Here is a 20,769-nt window from a genome sequence, read left to right on the forward strand (position 1 = left end):
GGTATGGTTTTTGTTTTCCTGACTAGAAATTGACTAATGTAACAACTGATTAGAGAAATACAAATTAAAAATTAAAAAGATTATTTATACCCAGAGTTTGTGCAATGTTGTGGAAATATACACATACAAGGTTTTGAATATGAATTAGAGTAACCTTTGTACCGGACATTTGGCAGTAACTATTAGTGTTCAAAATGCATATAAAATTAGAGCAGCTGTTTTACTTCTATGTCTAATTTAGTCATATTCTCTCATGGGTATAAAGGTATCCATTTATTGGGTATTTATTGCAGTGTTGTTTGTACTTAATATCAAGAACAAGATAACTATCAAATAGTAGTTAAACTATGGTACCTCCAGTCGTTGTATGAAATTAGGTCAGGATGTGTGTAGTGATGTGGAAATAATGTCTGAACAAATATTCAGCAAAAAAAAAAAAACTATTGGATGATGCTTCTGGTATAATGCCATGTATATAAAAACATACACACACACACACACACACACACATAAATTCTGAAAGATTACCCACCAAGCTCTTAACAGTGGTTACCACTTGGAAGGGGGCTGGAATTGGGAAGTGATGCCCTGGTGGCCAAGGGCTTTTATTTATTGGAGTTGATTGAATTTTTAAATAAACACACACATATCAAAGTAAATCTTTTTATGTAGTTCTGTGTAATTATAAAACGTAAGCAAATGCTTTTTAACCACTTAGGTTAAAACCAGCTAAAAATACAGCAGTAGCTTCCAAATAAGGAAGGGCAACAAGCAAGAAAAAGAGTGATTGGGGAGTAGGAAGTGGTTAAAAAAATACATAGATATATCAAAAATATGAATTTAAAGAAACTTCTTATAATTCAAAATATAGGATGCTGCATTGAACCCCATTTCTGCCAGGACGTGTGTATGATCTAGGGTAACTCAACCTCCTTGAGTCTTGATATTCTCAAATGTGAAATGTGTTAGAAGCACTCATAGAGCTGTTGTACTAAACACGTGCACACATTTTAAAGCACTTAGTGCTTTCTACAGAATAAGAACTGAGTAAATGGTAGCTCCTTTTCCTTTCTCTACTTAGATCCGTATCAGAGTATTATTTGTTTCCTTCTCTAAAATGCTTTGAAAATGTCCCACCTTTTCTCAGTATCTGACTGATGGTCAAAAGAGGGCCTCCAAAAAGGCGGAATACTGCAAGTGTCTTCAGACAGACCAAAAGAAACTCGGCCCCTGATGTATTTCCTCCTTCCCACCTGGCTTTCCTTGATCCATTCCTTCACTCCCACAACACAGTCGTTTCCTTCCACTCCAGCGTGGAAATCCCCACAGCGCCCACTTCATTCACACAATTCACCCTCACTGTCCATTCACGTAGCTGCTTCCCATATTCTTTCGCTTTCTGGCTGTAAGAGTTTTCCAAAGAGTAGAAATCTACAGGTGGGAAGCAAAAGTTGGATCAAGGTTTTGCAGAGATTTCTATAAAAGACTCCCTCTTTTTTTCTTGCTGAGGAAGATGCTCCCTGAGCGAACATCTGTGCATATTTCCTCTGCTTTGTATGTGGGTCACTGCCACAGCATGGCTGACAAGTGGTGTAGGTCTGCACCCAGGATCCAAGCCCACAAACCCAGGCCACTGAAGCGGAGCGTGCGAAGTTAACCACTACGCCACTGGGCCAGCCCCTCCCTCTTTTTTTGTTGAATATTTTTGGAACATGACTGAAGCTCATTGTTATAATGATGTCACAGTAGCTAGAGCTGAAGGCAGACAGAGAGCAGGATCCAGTTCACTGTGGGACCAATAAAACTCCCCCAGGGAGGAGAGCCCCCAGCTGTCCCCGGTGACGGGCAGAGCCAAGTCTGTGGAGCACAGGCTTGTGACACAGGAAGAGTGTCTGTCCCTTCCCAAGGATTTCCTCCAGAGCTGCTGATAAGTCGTTTACTGGCAAGAATCAACTCTAGTACTTAATTATTTTTTCTATTGTAAAGAGAATGAATGTTCAACTGCAGGAAGAGCATGGGCAGTCCTTAGCTACGTGGAGAGAGAGAGGGTCAAAACGTGGTCCCTGCCGGCAGTGGGCTGTGCAGGCCAGAGCCTCCTGATTCACGTCTAGTAAAAGGACTGTGACACTTCGCCATCAATGTGGGGGAGTGGGGGGGAAGAATGCAACAGTCATTAGAAAGCCATCTCAGGCTTGATGGGGCATTAAATGTCTCTGCTAGTAGTAAATTCCCAGTTTCACCAATACATTTCTAATATCAGGTCACCTTGTTTGACTTTATAATGAATAAAACAATTGTCATCAGTACTTTGAATAGTGATCTTTGCATCCCCTCACCTCTGACCAAGTAGTGCGAAAGTAGAGCTCGGACATCTATTAATGAATGTTAGAGTTTAATTGTTTGAAAATCTCAATACTTGGTTGAATCTGAGAGAGAGTACCATAATGTACACAGAAAATTAACTGAGATAGTTAAAGAGGGCGTGTGTGTGAGTTGCAGGGTAAGGTGGGGAAGAGAGGCCTCACATGGGGGAGTCTCTTCCCTGTGAACTCCCCCGTGTGAGGCCTCTCTTCCCTGTGAACCTATGAACCTCTTTACTCCTTCCAAATTGGAGTTGGACAGGGTATTCATTTTATTTTAAAATACCTTTTCTCTCATTATTTCCTCTTTTAGAGCTCCTGGGTGAATTAATTGTCTATCCAGGCATGGACATTCCTGTTCTTGAGTTTCCCTGGATTTTTTCATGTTTCAAATATTATGAATAATCCATTTGCTAGTTTCTGCAGATTTTTTAAGCAGATACTTCTTATTTCTATTTATTTTTAAGGAATTTGTATAATAAAGTTGTATTATCAGGAGTGATTCAATTTTAGATAAAGTGTGGATCAGAATTTAATAAGGAAGGTAAGATGTTTTGCATAAATGTGTGTGGTAGAGGGCCTCAGGATAGTTTCAAGCTGCTGATTCAGGATCCCTGTACTGGCTTTTTAAGACACCGGAGGAGAACTGGTCTTCAGTCTTTGTTCATCGGCCCCCTTTCCATCTCAGGTATCTCTGGGCCAGGCCTCCCTACTATGTCAGCGCCAACATGGAGAGCAATGCTGAGCCTCCGAAAGTCTCTGATCAGATACCACCCCATATGTCCTCAGGGAGTGTAGTCCTATCATATGGAGCATATACATCCTGAAGATCTGAGATTCTGTGATTTTCTTCCCTAGAGGACTAATGCATGAAATATTTTTAAAGGACCATGTGCAGTAAACCATTCTTTGAGTTTTTCAGAGAAGGATCAGTAGAAAAGATTTTGATCCACTTTAAAAATGACTAACTTAGAAAGAATACAGATCTCAAATCAATGTAGAAACTCACATTATTCACCAACAATGAATGTCTGCTGCTCTCTTAGAAAGAGGAGAGTCAAATTGTCTTCCCATGTCGTTTTTTCTTGTCTTTCAGCGTCAACAGAGAGGCAGGAAATAAAGCTGGCACCTTAAAGGGTAATGTTCTGCTGCTGAATGCTGGGCTCTCCTTGGATTAACCTGAGTATCTCTTTTCACTGAGGGCTCAGGCCCACAACACTGAGATCAGTTCTGAGAACCAGTCCTTCTCAGAAAATGATGACCTCAGAGGGGATCCTCTTAGGGAGCATAACAGGCCTGGGACACTTCTCCTAACCCCTGTGCTCCCCATCCCTTGGAATTGAACAGTGATGGAGTTGGGCCATGGGTCTTGCCCGCTAGGTGGTGGAGTGAGATGCAGTGGAAGGATTATTGCTTTTGGAGGCAAAATTTCTGGGTCCTGCCGTTGGACAGATTCTAAGTTGTTACCTTCCCTAAGCTTCAGACTCCTCTTTGGAGAGAGTACTGGCCTGCAAATCTCATGGTTGTGATGATCGCTTAGAACAACATGTGTGAAAGAGCTTTAGAATGGCATAGCCCTGTGCATATGACAACCTTACTATTATTGCCATTGAACTTTTGACCTTGAATCCTAAGCCCTGGGCATTCGGAATCTAACCTTGAAAGAGTTTATTCCCAATGGAACATTCTACTCAGCTTCCTACAAGATCCGACCTTCACCTGAGGTGACCCAGGCTCCTATTTTCTCTGTTCGGAGAGCTCCCGGCAAAGGTGTTCACGGGCACCAGACCTACATTCTCTTTAGAAAAGGTGATTCATCTCTCCTGTTATTTCAGAGCCCCCTCTTCCTAGGTTGTCTGTGGAATTCTGGGGCCCCAGTGCAGCCTGGAGTTGACATGAGAGGAAGAATCATAGATAAAGGGATGTGAAATGAAGTCTTGGAGTAGAGATAAAGAGAATATCATGAAGTCAGACACATGGGAGAATGTGACCCCTGCCAGGCCTGCTTGTCCCCAATCGGCATTTTGTTTGAGGAAGATTGGCCCTGAGCTAACATGTGTTGCCAGTCTTTCTCTTTTATTTTTTTTCTCCCCAAAGTCCCAGTACATAGTTGTGTGTTATAGTTGTAGAGTTGTAGCTCTTCTATGTGGGATGCCAACTCAGCATGACTTGATGAGTGGCGAGTAGTAGGTCCACGCCCAGAATCTGAACCAGCAAAACACCAGGTCTCTGAAGTGAAACATGCGAACTTTACCACTACACCACCAGTCTGGCCCACCCCCACTTCGGCTTTTAAATGTGCTTTGTACCTCCTGTCTCTTGCACGTAACTGCACAAGCCTCCTTTGGTGGGTAACTTTCTGGACCAGTTATAGCAGCATCCTTTCTCTGAGGAGAGGGTTAAAGCAGCCAAGGTAGCAGACATCGTGTTGTTCATGGAGCTAGGAAGATGCTTTGCAGTGTCACCTTTGAGATCCACTAAGTCATAGCTCACTCTGACCTCCGTGCTTCTGGCCTCCACCCTCTGACTGGACTATACCACCTGCTCACTTTCCTTGTTTTCACCGTATAACCATTGGATGCCTTTCCCTGAGCAGATCCAGTTTGTCTGGATCCCACATGGTCAGGACCATCCTTCACCCCCACCGCTTACCTCTTCCCTTCTACACCAAGAGCACACTCAGATACAGGACCCTATCCCCAATCCAAACCCCACTTTGTCTTTGGACCACACCTCATTCCTGACCCCACCTCATCTCCGGAGACACTGTCTCTCAGGATCTCACAGCTCCTGTAAGATGACACACCCCAGGGATTCCAGTGGTTCAGTTCACTGTCTCCCTAGTTTTCCAAGGTTCCAAGTGAGGGATCCAAAATAGTTTCAGCTACGTGAAGACCTGGACAGTGGCCTCCTGCGTGACTGCAGGAGTGTCCCCATACACAGCCATGGATCCATTAGGCTGTCCGTGACCCTGCCCCACTCTCTGCCTCTGGGACCCTGTCTCCTCAGGACAGCCAGAAAGTCCTCCTGCATCCCCTACTCCCTGAAAAACTCCTCTCAAAGAAATGTTTCCAGAAAATCAGAGGAAATTAAATGGGTCTCAATTACCACATTCTCTGAAGTAATTTGTCTCTATTTAAGCAGAAATATATATTTCCAAAACATATTTGTTTTTTTCTGAAAGGACACTTGTGTCTTCTGCCTCAGCCACATTTGGGGAAGTGTCGGGTTAGCCAGGAGCTCAGGCTTAGAGTAACAGAGGCTCAGCCTCAGCTCATGTCGAGGGACTTTCTGAAGGTGATCAGGGTCAGGGAGGGATGTTGATGGTGGCACTGCACACCCACCATCATCTCGGGTTCCTTCATTTGTATTTTTGAATACATCTCAATTCTAAAATCTTGTTAATATAATACTACCACAAGAATACAAGAACAAAAAATACGAATGCTCAGGGGCTTTGAAAGTGAGAAAATCAAAGACCATGTCCTGGGACCTAGACTCAACAGTCCCTCCCTCTGCTCCCTCATTATCTAGAACATAATATGGTCAAGAGGTGGAATAGTTGAGGTTGCACAGGCAAAAATGACCCACTCAGCCTCTAGGAACAGTGAGAGACAAGAATCTTGACATATCCCAAAAATGGAACTGGACTCTTGGGACCCTAAGTTCAGATGGGTAAGGAGAAGTCCCCATGACCTTGAATCTTTTGGTGGGGTTTAGTTTCCATCTGCCCCCACAGCTCCCCTCTATTCTTGATGCAGGCTGGGGAGATGGGGACTGCTCCCCAACTATTATTATCTTAGCCTTAATGAAAATGTACCACCGACCACCAACTCCCATTTCCTCTCCCCATGTGACAGGTTCGAGAACAGAAAAACAGAATTCTTGGCTCTGTGCATGGTTAGAAGGGTTGAGGGAAAGAGAGGAGACCCAAGAGAAGGCAGAGCAGATATAAGGGTTTAGGAAACCTGGGCGGAGAAGAACATATTAGCAGACTTGAGAAAGAAATCTCCACATATCTTCAAGTGGCCCTCGGGTCACACCTGGCCACTGGAAAAGAACTGGGTTCAAAGCTAGGGACATGAAAATTGGGTCACCTTGTCCCACCTCCCAACCTCCACAGACAACCCTACTCTGAAAGGGATCAGAGGTCAGAACGTTTTCCTGAAAACGTGGCTTTTGAATGTTAGAAAAACTACCCACAGTGGATGTAGAACTAATTGAGCTTTAGAGGTGGTGGGTGTTTAGGGGATCCTGGGGTTAATGTGGAAAGTCCAGGGAACAAGGTAAGTGCTGCTTAAAGAGCTGCCGTGTCTGTGGGGTTTATCTATCTATAAAAAAGCTTTGAACACAACAGTGAATTCTCCCCGTTGAGTGGGTACCTGGGAAAGGGAAGCCTCTTTGCATGGAGACTACATGACACCTGATGATGTCACTGCAGGGCAAGGGACGACACAGCGATCAGGAAGGGAATGTTCACGGTGCAGCCATAGTGACTGCAGATAAATGAACAAGTTTAACCGCAGGTGAAGAGGGAAGAATGACCCAGCAAGCAGGAAGGAATGGGAATGTCACCTTCTCACCATCATGACACCTGCCCCGTTCCCTCACTGAAGTGGGTGGGGGCATAGTTGCTGAGCTATGTAACTTTGAAAATGAGTGGCATTTGTAAGACTAAAGACAAAAGACACTGCTCATAAGCACTCAAGTTGATAACGTTTCCCACCGGGATATGGGTTAACAATGCTGATTCTGCTGTACATGAATACTAGAAGTGAAATATTGAGTAAATTGACGTCAAGTGATGTGACTCAGGTTTCTCACTGATGGAGTGAAAGGTTACAAGTAAGCGAGAGGGTGGAGCTAGAATGGTCCATGTAGAGATAGCAGTATGCACTCATGTGTAGTATAGATACACATCTTTGCATATAGAAATATTTATAGGTACATATATATACACAGGTTGGTTTTAACGCATCTGTTCCGTTGTTCTGTCACCCGAGAATTCCTAAAAGCGATGACGCTTGAGTAGGAACAAGCACATCTTGTGCTCAGATCTAGGTCACTGATACCAGTTCCAAAGAGAGGAACCAGGCTTCCTTGGAGAAATGACTGATTCTAGGACTACAGCAGGGAATACACAGTATGAACCGGAATCGTTGTGTAGTGCCAGAATGGAAATGCTAAAACACACACACACACACACACACACACACACACACACACACACAATGATGGGTTATGTCAGAGGGACACAGGAGCTCACTGAAAGAGCTCACAATGATCAATTCTGGAGAAATTTGAGCAACAGAATAAGATTGTACAGATTATGTTTGAAAGTACAAAATAAATATCCGTTAGTGCATAGTGCTATAAATAAATTATTGAATAAATGATTAAATATGAGAGAAGAGACAAATCTCCCGTTCAGAAGAATTCCAAATAATTTATACAGCTATTGTGCCCTCGAGGAGGTGGAGCATCAGTCCCTGCTCTTTAAGTCTGGGCGCATACACAGACTTCCTTCCAAAGAGGACAGTGTGGAAAGGGGGGACATACAGTAACTTCACAGGAGAGACACCTGACAACACTGCCCCCGCCAGGTGATCGAGCTGAACAGCGGCAGTGATGTCATGTTGACAATATGTACCCTTGATAGGGAGTGAATAAATGGCCCTTTGCAAATGGTCTTCTGAAAAACCTGTAACCCAGCATAATCATCAGAGAAACATCAGACAAGTCTCAACTGAGGGACAGTCTATAAAATACCTGAACTGCACTCCTCACAACTGTCAAGGTCGTCAAAAACAAGGGAATTCTGAGAAACTGTCGCAGCACAGAGGAGACTAAGGAGTTATGACACTAAATGTAATGGGGTATTCTGGAAGAGATCGTGGAACAGAAAAAGGACAGGAGGTAAAAAGTAAGAAAACCTGAATCAAGTATAGACTCCATGACATAATAATATGTAAAGATTGGTTCATTATTGTGGCAAATGTCCCTTACTGAATAAGGATGTTAATAATAGGGGAAAATGGGGGTAAGTTAGATGAAAACACTCTGTACTATCTTCATAATTTTTCTATAAATCTAAAACTATTCTAAAAGAAAAACCTTATTAAATAATTTAAAATTTCTAATTAAGAAAATATACCATTTAAAAAATGAAAACGCAACTTGCAATTTGGGAGAAAATATTTCCAGTACATATGCCTAGCAAAGGATTTTATCCAGAATATATAAAGGCCTCCTACAAATCAAGTTAAAAAGACAACTCATGAATGACTAATAAATGCATGAAAATGTACTGAACATCACTGGTCACACGGGAAATGCAAATGGAAACCGCAGTGAGACACCATATTACACTAACCAGAATGCCTAAATTAAAAAAGACTGACAAGTGTTGCAAGAATGAGGAGACAGTGGCACTCGCATTCTTGTGGGAATGTAAAAAGTTATAACCTCTTTGGAAAACTGTTTCTTATAAAATTAAACTTACACATCTTATAGCTCAGAAATTCCACTTCTCAACATTTACCCATGAATATGGAAACTTATGTCTACCAAGAGATCTCTTACAAGAATGTCAATGGCAGCTACATTCATAATAGCTGAAAACTATAAACAATCCAAAAGTTCATCAACATGAAATGCATAAATATATTGTGGATCATTCATCCAATGGAATTAGTATTGAACAATAACAAATGAACTGCTGCTAATACATGCAACAACACGCATGAATCCCAAAGGCATGTTAAGCAAAAGAAGCCAGGCACAAAAAGAGACATTCCAATTATATGAGGAACAAGAAGAAATAAAGTGAATCCTTAGTGATGGAAATCAGAGTGGTGTTTGCCTCTGGGCATTGAGGATTGAGGGATGATGCTGAATTATGTCTTGATTACAACGTTGATTAATGGTTCAATCTATGTATTAAATATGTAAAATTATATACTTCATAACCTTTCATTAATTTGCATGTAAATCTTGTGTACATGATATCTGGTACAAGAAAGCGGGAATTATCTTTGCTTCCTCACGTCTATTTCCTGAGGGCAAGCACACAAACAGGCATATTGATGCTCTCTTTTAGATCTTAATATGAGTGAATGAAGGAATTGTCCATCTACTCTTCACCTTCTCATAATCTGGATTGGTTGGGTTTTCATTACAAACATACAAAAGAAAATTTTGCTTGTCGTAAAATTTAATAGCTGACAAGAGAATTAAAATATTAAGATGAGCATGTTGTTATATTTCACACAATGTAAAGGTAAACATGTTATTTTATAAAAATCTGTAAAATTTAAGGCAATATATTTCATACCAAAAGCAGTCTTTGAAGGGAATCAGCATTTTGTTTTTTAATGAAAGCCCTGGGCTCACTCTCTACATGCTTTTTAAAAAAAAATCAACCACAGCCATAGTTTACATTAGGGTTCACTCTTTGTGTTGTACATTCCATGGGTTTTGACAAATGCATAATGACATGTATCCCCCATTATAGGATCACACAGAATAGTCTCCCTGCCCTGAGAATCCTCTGTGCTCTGCCTCTTCCTCCCTCCCCCTCCCCCCGCACCTGCACAAACCCTGGGCAACTACTGATTTTTACTGTTGTGATAGTTTCGCCTTTTTCCAGAATGTCATATAGTTGGAATCATATAGTATGTAGCCTTTTCAGATTGGCATGTTTCTCATAATAATATTCATTTAAGGTTCCTTCATGTCTTTTTCATGGCTTGATAGCTCATTTCTTTTTATTGCTGAATAATATTTCATTGTCTGGATATACCACAGTTTATTTATCCATTCACCTATTGAAGGACATCTTGGTTGTTTCCAGACTTTGGCAATTATAAATAAGCTGCTATAAACATCCCTGTGCAGGGTTTTATGTGGACGTAAGTTTTCAACGCATTTGGGTAAATCCCAATAAGCACAACTGCTAGATTGTGTGGTAAGAGTATTTTGAGTTTTGTCAGAAACTGCCAATGTGTCTTCCAAAGTGGCTGCACCATTTTGCACTCCCACCAGCAATGAGTGAGAGTTCCTGTTGCTCCACATCCTCACCAGCATTTGCTGTTGTCAGTGTTCTGGATGTTAGCCACTCTACTAGATATGCAGTGGAATCTCATTGTTGTTTTAATTTGCGGTTCCCTGATGATGAATGCTATAGAGTAACTTTTCATGTGCTTCTTTGCCATCTCTGTATCATCTTTGGTGAGGTGTCGGTTCGGATCTCTTGCCCATTTTGAATTGGGCTTTTCATTTTCTTATTATTGAGTTCTAAGGGTTTTCTGTCTATTTTGGATAACAGTCATTTATGAGATCTGTCTTTTGCAAATATTTTCTCCTAGGCTGTGGTTTGTCTTCTCGTTCTCTTGACGGTGTCTTTCACAGAGCAGCAGAAGTTTTTAATTTTAATGCAGTCCAATTATCACCTTTTTCTTTCATAGATCATGTCTTTGGTGTATCTAAAAAGTCATTGCCAAATCCAAGGTCAACTAGATTTTTGGTATCTTTCTTTGAAGAAGATTGATGATGAAGACAACTGGCTCTTGATTCCCACTCTCACCACCTCCTACGTACATTCACTGTGTTCCTTCTCTTTAATATAAAGACTAGTTCTTTGAAGCACCTCTTCACAGCCAGGAGGAAATCTTGCCTCAGGAATTTCTTTTACTTTTTTCTCCTGAATAACAGATCTCTTGGTCTCCCAGCTGCTGCCCAAGTCAAGTGAGGGATTTCTCCAGGAGGATCTCCTCCACTTCACAAAGAAGCTTCCCAAAATAATTTTCTAACACAGTGACCCTACTTCTCATACTTGTGTTTCTTTTTCAACCTACTCCCATCTGGTTTCTGTCCCATTATTTCTTCTAAACCAGATCCTGCTAAGGTCACCAGCGGTGTCTGTTTTCAGGTCCCCTGGGACAGTTCAGTCCACACCTGCCCTGCAAGCACCACTTTGCCTTTTTTTGTGTGTGTAAGGAAGATTGTCCCTGAGCTACCATATGTGCCAATCTTCCTGTATTTTTTGTATGTGGCACACTGCCACAGCACGGCTTGATGAGCGGTGTGTAGGTCCATGCCCAGGATGCGGGCCTGGGAACCCCAGGCCTCTGAAGCGGAGCATGCGAACTTAACCACTCTGCCACTGGGCCAACACCACCACTCTGTCTTCTAAACACACTTCTTCCCTTCGGTAGTCTCTCCCCTATTTGTCCCCATATGTTCTTCTAAGTGAACTGGCCACTCAGCCTCAGTGCCCATTGCAGACTCTCCTCTGCCCTACCTTTAAATGTTGACAGTCTGCGGGGCTAGGTTTAGGTCCTCTCCTCGTCATCCGCTCTATAAGTGACCACAACTATCCTCGTGTCCTCCTGTCCAGATATACAGTGAGGTATCCTGAATTAATACATGCACCCACGACATTGGTTGTTCATTCTAGACCCATACGCCCAGCAGCCACAAGACTTCTGCATTACATATCTCCCAGACACTCTAGAAAGGATATCTTTTTCCCCTCAAAATTATTTGTATCTAAAGCTTCTGACGTAAGAACATTTTCCTTTACTTCTTTTTGTATTTTTTAATAAATTGAGATTTTAAAAATCCTGATAATCTTCTTATGTCTCTTTCATTGTAAGACTGAAAATTTCAATACACAAACTACTGTGTTGTATTTATTCACGTGTGTTTCTTGAAGGCAATTCCACAATCTCGCACTTTGATACTCTATTCTTACAGATGACGTGAACTGCATGAATGAATGAGTAGATAAATATTACCATCCATTCTTTCATTTGGTTTAGAAAACCAGGGTTTGGATTTGGATTTTAAGGATAAACAGACTCAAGAAGTTTTGTTTGATAAGAATTTAATAAATAAAACAAAATGCAAATTTAATAAAATGGAAAGGTCAACATATTTTCTAAATTTTAATGCAATATAAAAGCAAATATCTTTTATATGAAACTAGAAATATAAAGATGATAAGATATAACAATAAATAAATATAAATTAATAAGCAATAAATAAAAACATCATGGCAGTCATCTCTTAGGCACCGATACCACAGGACCTGAATATTTTTAACATATTCTTGCTAAATACTACTGAGAAATACTTGCTGAGTTAAATTCAATAAAATCTGTGACTAAAAGAGAAATAGGAGCCTTTTGAAATGACCAAAGACATGTGCAAGGGGGACATGGCACAGTAGTCCAGGAGAATCATTTCAAGCTGACCCCATTCTTAATCTTTCTTGCATGTTTGTCAGTGAAGAGAAGGATCTCATGATTTCCATTCTGACAATCTCCCAGGCACAGTCACTGTATTTCTTCTCTTTCAGGTAGAGATGGAGTCCCCGGAAGTATCTCTTCACGGCCAGTGTAGGGCCCCCAGTTCCCAGGGCAGATTCTTCCTCTCTCGTCTCCTGCACCAAACAGGTGTCCAGGTCTTCCAGCTGCTGATGGAGTCCAGTGCTGAGGTTGTCCAGGAGGGTCGTGTTCCAGGCAGCAGAGGAGCGCTCTGTGTGGAAGAGGTTGAAGATCTGCTGGAGCATCTCGTGGAGGACAGAGATGGCCTGGGCCTTCTGGAAATGGCTGCCGTCTACCATCTCCTGGGGGAACCTGAAGTCTTTTCTGTCCTTCAGACAGAGGAAAGGGGAGATTCTCCTCATTTGGCCCAGAAGCACAAAGTTCTTCCTGCTAACCAGGATGTGGTTCTGAGGCAGGTCACAGCCCAGCGATCCTCCAGGGCCATAGCTGAACACCACCAGGGCCATCAGTAGAGAGAGCAGGAGGGCCATAGGGACAACAAGGGTGCTCCTGGCTTGTCTGAGCAGAGTCTCTGTGAACCTTGGACCCGAGGTTCTCTGATGACATTCTTTCTAAGCTTGGCCATTAAATAGGGAACACAATAATTTTCATTTTCTAAATACTTCTCTACACTTTTACTTCCTTTTTTGTTTTCATTTATGTATTCTCCATGTGGTCTAAGAAGATGTCGTCAATCCAAACTCTTAATTTTGCGATAGAAGTTAAATTTTCCCAGTAAACTTCAGATGGGCCAATCCAAATGGATACTTATCAACCACATGAGAAAAGACTTTGCCCTAAAGTCAGAAGTGATGTAGGTATGTCAATACTCACACACACACACACACACACACACACACACACACACACACACACACAGACTCTTATTCGTATATAAATATTATCTTCTCTGTGTAGGACACATTTTTAGCCCTGCTCTTAGGCTCCATTTTTCCCTCCTTACTTTACATAGGAGGGCGGGCTCCCTCAGCCCTAATGGTCTCTATATTTGTTGAGGGATTTACCAGTCGACCTTTGGCAATTAAGCTCTTTAGAACCAATGAGTGGGGTTTTTTTTACTGTTTGATTCACAGCTGAGGCTGATGGTTATGATTGAATGAGCTTCTCTGATATTCCCTTGCCTTCTAGAACTCATTCATGCAGGTCCATGTGGTTATGCTTTTGTGGTTCATCATTTTTCACTTATAATTTTTGTACCTTCTTTTCACTCAGTGGCTCAGTGGGCAAGATTTGTCTTGCTTTTCCTGCATTACATTCTAATTCATGATGAAGTGAGAACAATAAAGGAAGTAAAAGAAAGGCAAAGATGCTGCAATCCCTATCATTTCCAAGACTTCAGATTTTTTGTTTCTCATTTCTACTTTCCTAGAAAGTAAAATCTGACAGTTGTCTTGTAGGAAAAAAGAAAACAAATGTAAGTCTGAGTGTCGTGAAAGTGAATAAAGGGAAGTGGTATTCCGCTGACGAAATGACATATTCTAAGTTAGCAAAATTCAGTACAGCCAAATTGGGGACCAGGGTATGGCAGAGGGGAGGAATGAAGGCCAATTTTGAATAACACAAAGTCAGGACAATGGCTGCTTCTGCCAGACACTCAAAGACAAACAACTCGGTCAATGGCCTGCCTTCAGGTTTGCGAGAGCAGCCATCTGATTTTCTTTCATTTAATCCACATGTGATCAGCTTTGAGGAGAGAAGGAAGAAGTCACACTAACCAGCTCACAGAGACTGGCAACCAGAACCCCGGTTACTACAACACTCTCTGGCAGGATAGTGGGTACCAGTCCTTGCCTGACGGGTCTACCACCTGGTAAATCCTCTAGGCAATGACAAGATTGCCTTGAGAAACTAAAAGAAATGGAATTAGTATTAAATTAAATTAATTAGAATTGAAAGAAAGGAATTAGATGATTCCAAAAGATTCTGATCTTAATCTGGATAATAGTAAGGGTGATTAAAAAATAACTGAATTTTTTGCATGCTTATTATGAACTAGCCACTATTCTAAGTTCTTTAAAATATTAACTCAATCCTCACAATAAAAGAGGATTTGGATTACACTCACTGATATAGCTGGCTAGAAATATAAATGTGGAGAGTTGAACTCTTCCAAATGTACCCAAGATCCAAGGGCAAACTATGGGGAGTGTCCATATAATGGCTTGTCTGGAAGAGCCCATTAAAGGAAGTGATGGCAAGAAATGGATGTGGGCTTTATGAACCAATGAGAGGCCACGGCATGAAATCATAGAGACAAGACAGTGAGATGACAAAGAATCCTGAGTTCCACTTCAGATGCCAAAGGATTCTTGTCTAATGTTTTGTAGGCAACACAGGGTGTGGTATGAGTCCACTGAACTGAGTTGGTTTCCGATAAAACAGACCAAATCTCTATTAATAGTTAGAAGGGAGTAGATTTTTCTGCCAATTGAATAAAGAGTCTAAGTTTTTATGAGTGATTTCTTCAATGAAATATAGTAAAATAACTTTACTAACCCCTTAACTGCAGACCCTTGGAAGCCTGTTGATTTTTAACTCTTCAGTTTTCTCATGACATTAAGAATAACAAAAAGCATCTGAATATTTCTTTGACTTGCCTCCTTCAGGACCTCACTGATTCCACGGAGCCCTCTTCAGGCAGCCCACTATTCTCACTCCCAAGGACAGCTCCGTCTCTCACCTCCAGCCCAGACTACACTTCCTGCTGTCTACTGATAGAGTCCAGCGAAGAGTCTCTTCTCCTTTCTGTCTTTGCAACCAATGGTTGCGATGTGTGTGCTGAAGAGACCTCGGTATGACCAAGATGGACGAGTATTATGCACGTCCCAGACAGAAGCAGGGAATGCTTTCAAGGGCTACTTACCAAGGAGAGTCTGGCTTGAGCTCCAGACTCAGGCACACTGTTTAGTATAGTTGTCTTTCTTTATTTTTCTAGCCTCATCCTATTAAAGATTCATAAAATAAACCTGTAAGATTAAAGTAAACATATTATTAAAATCAGCATTAATTGTAAAAATGATATTTTTAGCAGTAATATAAGAATGTTCTTTGCTTATTTTTTTGACCCTAACCTCAGGAAGGTTTCCAAACTCTAAGTGTACCTTCTCACTGCAGTGTGCACCAACTGGAAAGTAAAGAAAGAAGATTGATCCACCAATGTCCTCTTTCCAATTCCCTAAATTAAATAAATGAATTTTCACAAAGGTCTTTGTTGCTTTTAGAAACTGTAATCTTCCACTATGCACATTAATAACACATGTTCTGCTGGGGAGACTCTACCTGTTTGTGGCTAAATGGATTCAAACCCCTGTGTGTATCCCTCCTATTCAAGCACTGTTTTCTTTTGTTTGTTTTTAAAGGAGGCAGCACCGCAACCCTAAGTTAGGAGATTCCTTGGATTGCATTGGCCCCAGGAATAATTTTCCCTCCACTGTGATGACTTGCTGGGACCAATGGAGGGAAGAGAAGTGTGCAGCTGACACCAGAGTAACCCTCCTCCCTTCCAGTACTCTGCAGGCTGCTGTGCTGTCAGTGTCACCTTGCTGGGGACACTGCTATTGGCCATGCCTCTGTGACAGAACAATGTGCTCTCAGCATCCACTTCAGTCTTCTCATCCTCTGAATCAGAACGTTCTGGAGAAACACTTGACTAAGTGTTCCCCACTGTATCCTTCCATCTCCTGTGGACCTGCTGAACAGCGAAAGCTTTCATCTCTGTTCTCCTTCCGAGTTCTCAGGTTGCTGCTGACTGTCAGCTCCACGTTTCCTGTGTTTTGGATTTTTGAGCCAATGGGGGTCCTGAGCCTGGTGCTGCCTCCTCCTAGTGGAATCAGAACCTGGAGGCGCCTAAATAGAGACACAGACGAGCTCCTGGAGTCCTTACTGGCTCATCGGGTGTAGACATGCCGGCAGCGCTCCCTCTGGTCTTTACTGTGTTCCTGTGGGAGGCTGGACAGTCTTGTCCTGCAGCGCGCAGGTCTGGGCGGACAGAGAGGGGGATGGCGGGGCCCGGTTCACACTCACTCCCTGTGCTTACAGAACCCAGCGGTCCCCAGCTGGTGCTGCACTGTGACATCTTGTCACTGCGCCAAGGGATCCAGGGCGGGGACCATGGATGCCTGTGCCCCTTCTCCAGTCGCGCTGCCCAGGCACCTGCCTGTGCTGGACAGGCGGGTGATTATAGCCCGTCCATGCCAGCTCTGCCAACACCACCCCTACATCCCTCCTTCCCCTCGTTCTCCAATATTTTGGAATAAGTAACAAATGAATAACTTCTGGATATGAACATGCTTTGGCTACAGAGATTTTTCAGGATAAGGTGGGAATAGGGAGCCCAATCATACAGTTTTTGCCCATGGAATATAAAAGACATGAAGGACACTTACATGCATATTACTGAGTGAGAGAAGCCAATCTGAAAAGGCTGCCTGCTGTGTGATTCCGACTGTATGATGGTCTGGATATGGCAGATCTATGGGGGCAGCAAAAGATCAGTGGTTCTCAGGGGTTGGGTGAGGAATAGGTGGACCACAGAGGGTTTTAGGGTAGAGATACTGTAATGGTGGATGTATCACTATACATTCCTCCAAACCCATAGGAGATACAGCACCAAGAGTGAACCTAAACATAAACTGTGGACTCTGGGTGGTGATGATGTGTGAATGTTGGCTCAACATTTGTAACATCAGTTGCATCTGATGGGAGATGCTGATAATGGGCAGACTATGCATATGCCAGGGCAGGGAGTGTGTGGGGAATCTCCTTCTGCTTTCTGCTTTTACACCTTCTGCTTTCACTTTTGCTGTAACCTAAAACTCCTCTAAAAAGCAAAGGCTATTTGAAAAAAATATACAGAAGCTCAGGAAATGAGCTTCTTCCAGTATTAGGTTTGATTCTTTCCAAGAGAGAGCCTTTTTTAATTCTGAAGAAAATGCTCCGAGAGGATAGAATTCTGCGTAGAACAGAAGCCAGGTCTCCGGACTTGGTCTCTGTCTTTATCCCTTTTGTCCAGCAGTGGGCACTCTTCCTTTATAAATATTTTAATATTCCACAAAGCAAAATGGATCCAACTTTCTGTTTCCTTTGTGTTACAGCTACTGTTACATCATTGCAACAGAGATATCCTCTCATTTTCAAAATATACACAAGGAGAAAAGAAAAGAAAAAAAAATGCCTCTCAATTGAGAGTTTCAGAAAAACCTAGAACTTTCACTCAACTTTTCTTCAATTTGTGACTTTGTACTCTTAAGGGGAAATTGACAGCCAGAAACCATAATGGAAAAGAGAGCAGCTGTGTGAATAGGCAGAACAGCCTAATGAGGAGAGCACGCCGGAGGTTTGTACACTGGAAGGAAGGGAATGATGGTGATACGGGAGTGAAAGAATGGGATCCAGGAAAGCAGAGAGGAAGGGGGAAGTGTGCCAGATACCAGGATCAGCAAATGAGTACTATATAAACGTATGTAATACTGTATCTCTTTATAGCTGTATAGTATATATTATGGCATGTATGTGTATTTTATGGTATATATGTACATATTTATATATATATTTATTATTGTGTATATAATTAAATACAATTAATGCACTACTTTTTCCCAGTTCTGTTTTTTAGACTGTCAGTGTTTTGCGACAAGTTACAGAGAGAGAGGTAGGAGAGTTCACTATTCTCATATAGCTCTACATGAAAAAAGAAGAAATTAGCCACCATCTGTTAAGCCCTCACCCAGTGGAAGATACTCTGCTAAGTGCTTTGAAATGTTCTGGTTTGTTTAATACTCACAACAACTCTAGGAATATTTCCACCTTTATATTTGAGAAAACTGAAGGTCAGGGAAGTTGAGTGAATTGCCCGGGATCACACATATGTCCTGGCAGAATCTAGGTTCAATGCAGAATCTCATATCACATGTGGTAAATAACTACTTAAGTTTCATCCTGTGAAACCTCAAACTCTCTGTTTTCTTCTTCACTGCTTTCTGGAGATCCTTCCTCCTGGTTTTCTCCTAACTGCGCTGGCTGCTCCGTCTCTGTTCACTTTGCAGGCTCTCCTCTTTCTCAGCCTTAAAAGTTGAAAGTTTTTATCAGCCTTACGTCATCTTCTCGTTCTACACTCTTGTCATAAGTAACAACATACATTAGCATTCCCTGCTTTCCAAATATGAAGCAAAAAATTTCAAATTCATATCTCCAGGATGTACATTGTTGGAGAGTCTACATTCACAGATGCTTCTCCCAATGGGACGCCTGTTTTGAGATGTTTCTCGAGGACTTTATAGAGAACGTCTGCTTTCCCCCTGCAAGACATCCCTCATTCGAGCTTCTGGTGACAGAATCCCTTGTCCTCTACCTCTCACTGTAACGTGAAATGTAATCGAAATTCACTAAACATGTTGCTGCTCTTATATCTCTTTCTCTTCCAAATTGAATGCTCCAAGAGAATAGGTTTTGCATTTGCTTTCACACCTCTGTATTCTCAGAACTATCACATAAACTGACAGAAATAGGCAGTTTTAAACTATAAGTGACTGGGGAAAACAAATAAGTGAGTTGAATTCATCATTTAGTTTTTAATATGGGTTGGAAATTTAGGCTATTTCTCTTTTTAAGAATAAACAAATCCAAGATGTCTGCTGGGGAAGAAGTTTATAAATTAACAAGAAAATAATTTGATAAAAGATAAAGGTGAACATTTTTCATGATACTTGAATATATTATTAGGTGAACATGATTATTATATGAAGAAAACTAGTTTAAATACCACACATAGTATGACATAGATAAAGTAGATGAAAGAATAAATGAATACATTGGAGCCCTCAGCATATTAACCATTATTATATTTAAATTCCTGGTCTGATAATTCCAAAATCTCTGCTGTATCTGAGTCTAGTTCTCATGCACGATCTGTCTCTTCACACTGAGTGTTTCATCTTTGAGTATGCTTTGTAAGTTTTGTTGAAAGCTGGACATGATGTCCTGGATAAAAGGAACTGGGGTAAATTGCCCTTTAGGGTGAGGTGTTTCATTTCTCCAGCTAGGAGTTGAACTGTGTTCACTATGTGCTGTAGCTGTAGGTGTCAGAGGCTAAAATTTCCTCTTGCGGCCTTGCTTTTTTCTCCCCTGTTGTCTTTGAGTTTCCCTAGAGATTTCTTCTTAAATAAAGTCTGGCATTTGCAGTTCTTTCCATTGAAATCTCTGGTTATTATACTGGAACCCTATTGATCTGATGTTGGTATGGGCGAGGGGAAGTGTTCTAGAATCCTATGATTATGTCTCAGTCTTTCAGGGATCCTGTGCCCCTGGGCTGTGACCTTCACAAGTGCTTCTCAGCTTTTTAAAGCTCTATTAGATGAGACAGGAAAGCGAGAGGGGTTTGGAGTGAAGCATTTGTCCTCCCCCAGATGGGTTAGGCTCTGGTAAAATAGTTTCCCTTGAGGGCTGGCCTTTGTTAAGAGGAACAGAACACTCAAAGTATTTCAAAATGATTACTTTTTGCCTCCCTCTGCTGGAAAAAAACAGATTTTTCTCTGATCTTCCCGTGAAAAACTAGTAGGGCTCCTGAAGGCAAAAATCACAAAATTGTGGGGGTCCAAAGACTCTGGACCCCTGGAGTTTTCAACTCTGAAGCTCATCCACACAGAGCCTCCAGCAATTCTTCAATTACAGTTAAGTGTTCCCACTAATACTAGAGCCAGCTGTGGGCTTCTGCTCCAGGTAAGCTGTCATCCTCTGCATCCTCCTTTCTCTCCCGTTATCAAGGCAGTGGCTTGCCCTGGGATTTCAATTCTTGATGGATCTAAGAAGAGTTGTTTTTCAAGTCATTCTGCATTTTTTGTGTTATTTGCGTGAGGTTGGGAATGATGACTTCCAAGCTGGTTGCATGTTGAATGGGAAACTAGAAGTTCCCCCAATATATGAATATATACAGAACATCACTATAGCTCTCCCTGAAGGAGTGATGCCCTAGAGATATTCATTTTCACAAAAACATTTTAACAACAACGTTGAACAATTTAATTCAATGCATTCTATGACTAAAGCGGAAATAAGTCTTTAAA

At 41.7% G+C, this 20,769-nt stretch overlaps 1 protein-coding gene across 1 annotated transcript; it reads right to left on the reverse strand.

Annotated features, from left to right (window-relative positions):
- Positions 1 to 12,606: 12,606 nt before the first annotated feature.
- Positions 12,607 to 13,305, reverse strand: LOC131420247 (interferon omega-2-like). Its single transcript, XM_058566127.1, has one exon. The coding sequence runs from the start codon at positions 13,177 to 13,179 to the stop codon at positions 12,607 to 12,609; it is 573 nt and encodes a 190-aa protein (XP_058422110.1). The 5' UTR covers positions 13,180 to 13,305.
- Between the last annotated feature and the right edge of the window lie 7,464 nt (positions 13,306 to 20,769).

Source organism: Diceros bicornis, chromosome 22 (genome assembly GCF_020826845.1).
Source record: "Diceros bicornis minor isolate mBicDic1 chromosome 22, mDicBic1.mat.cur, whole genome shotgun sequence".
Classification (NCBI taxonomy): domain Eukaryota; kingdom Metazoa; phylum Chordata; class Mammalia; order Perissodactyla; family Rhinocerotidae; genus Diceros; species Diceros bicornis.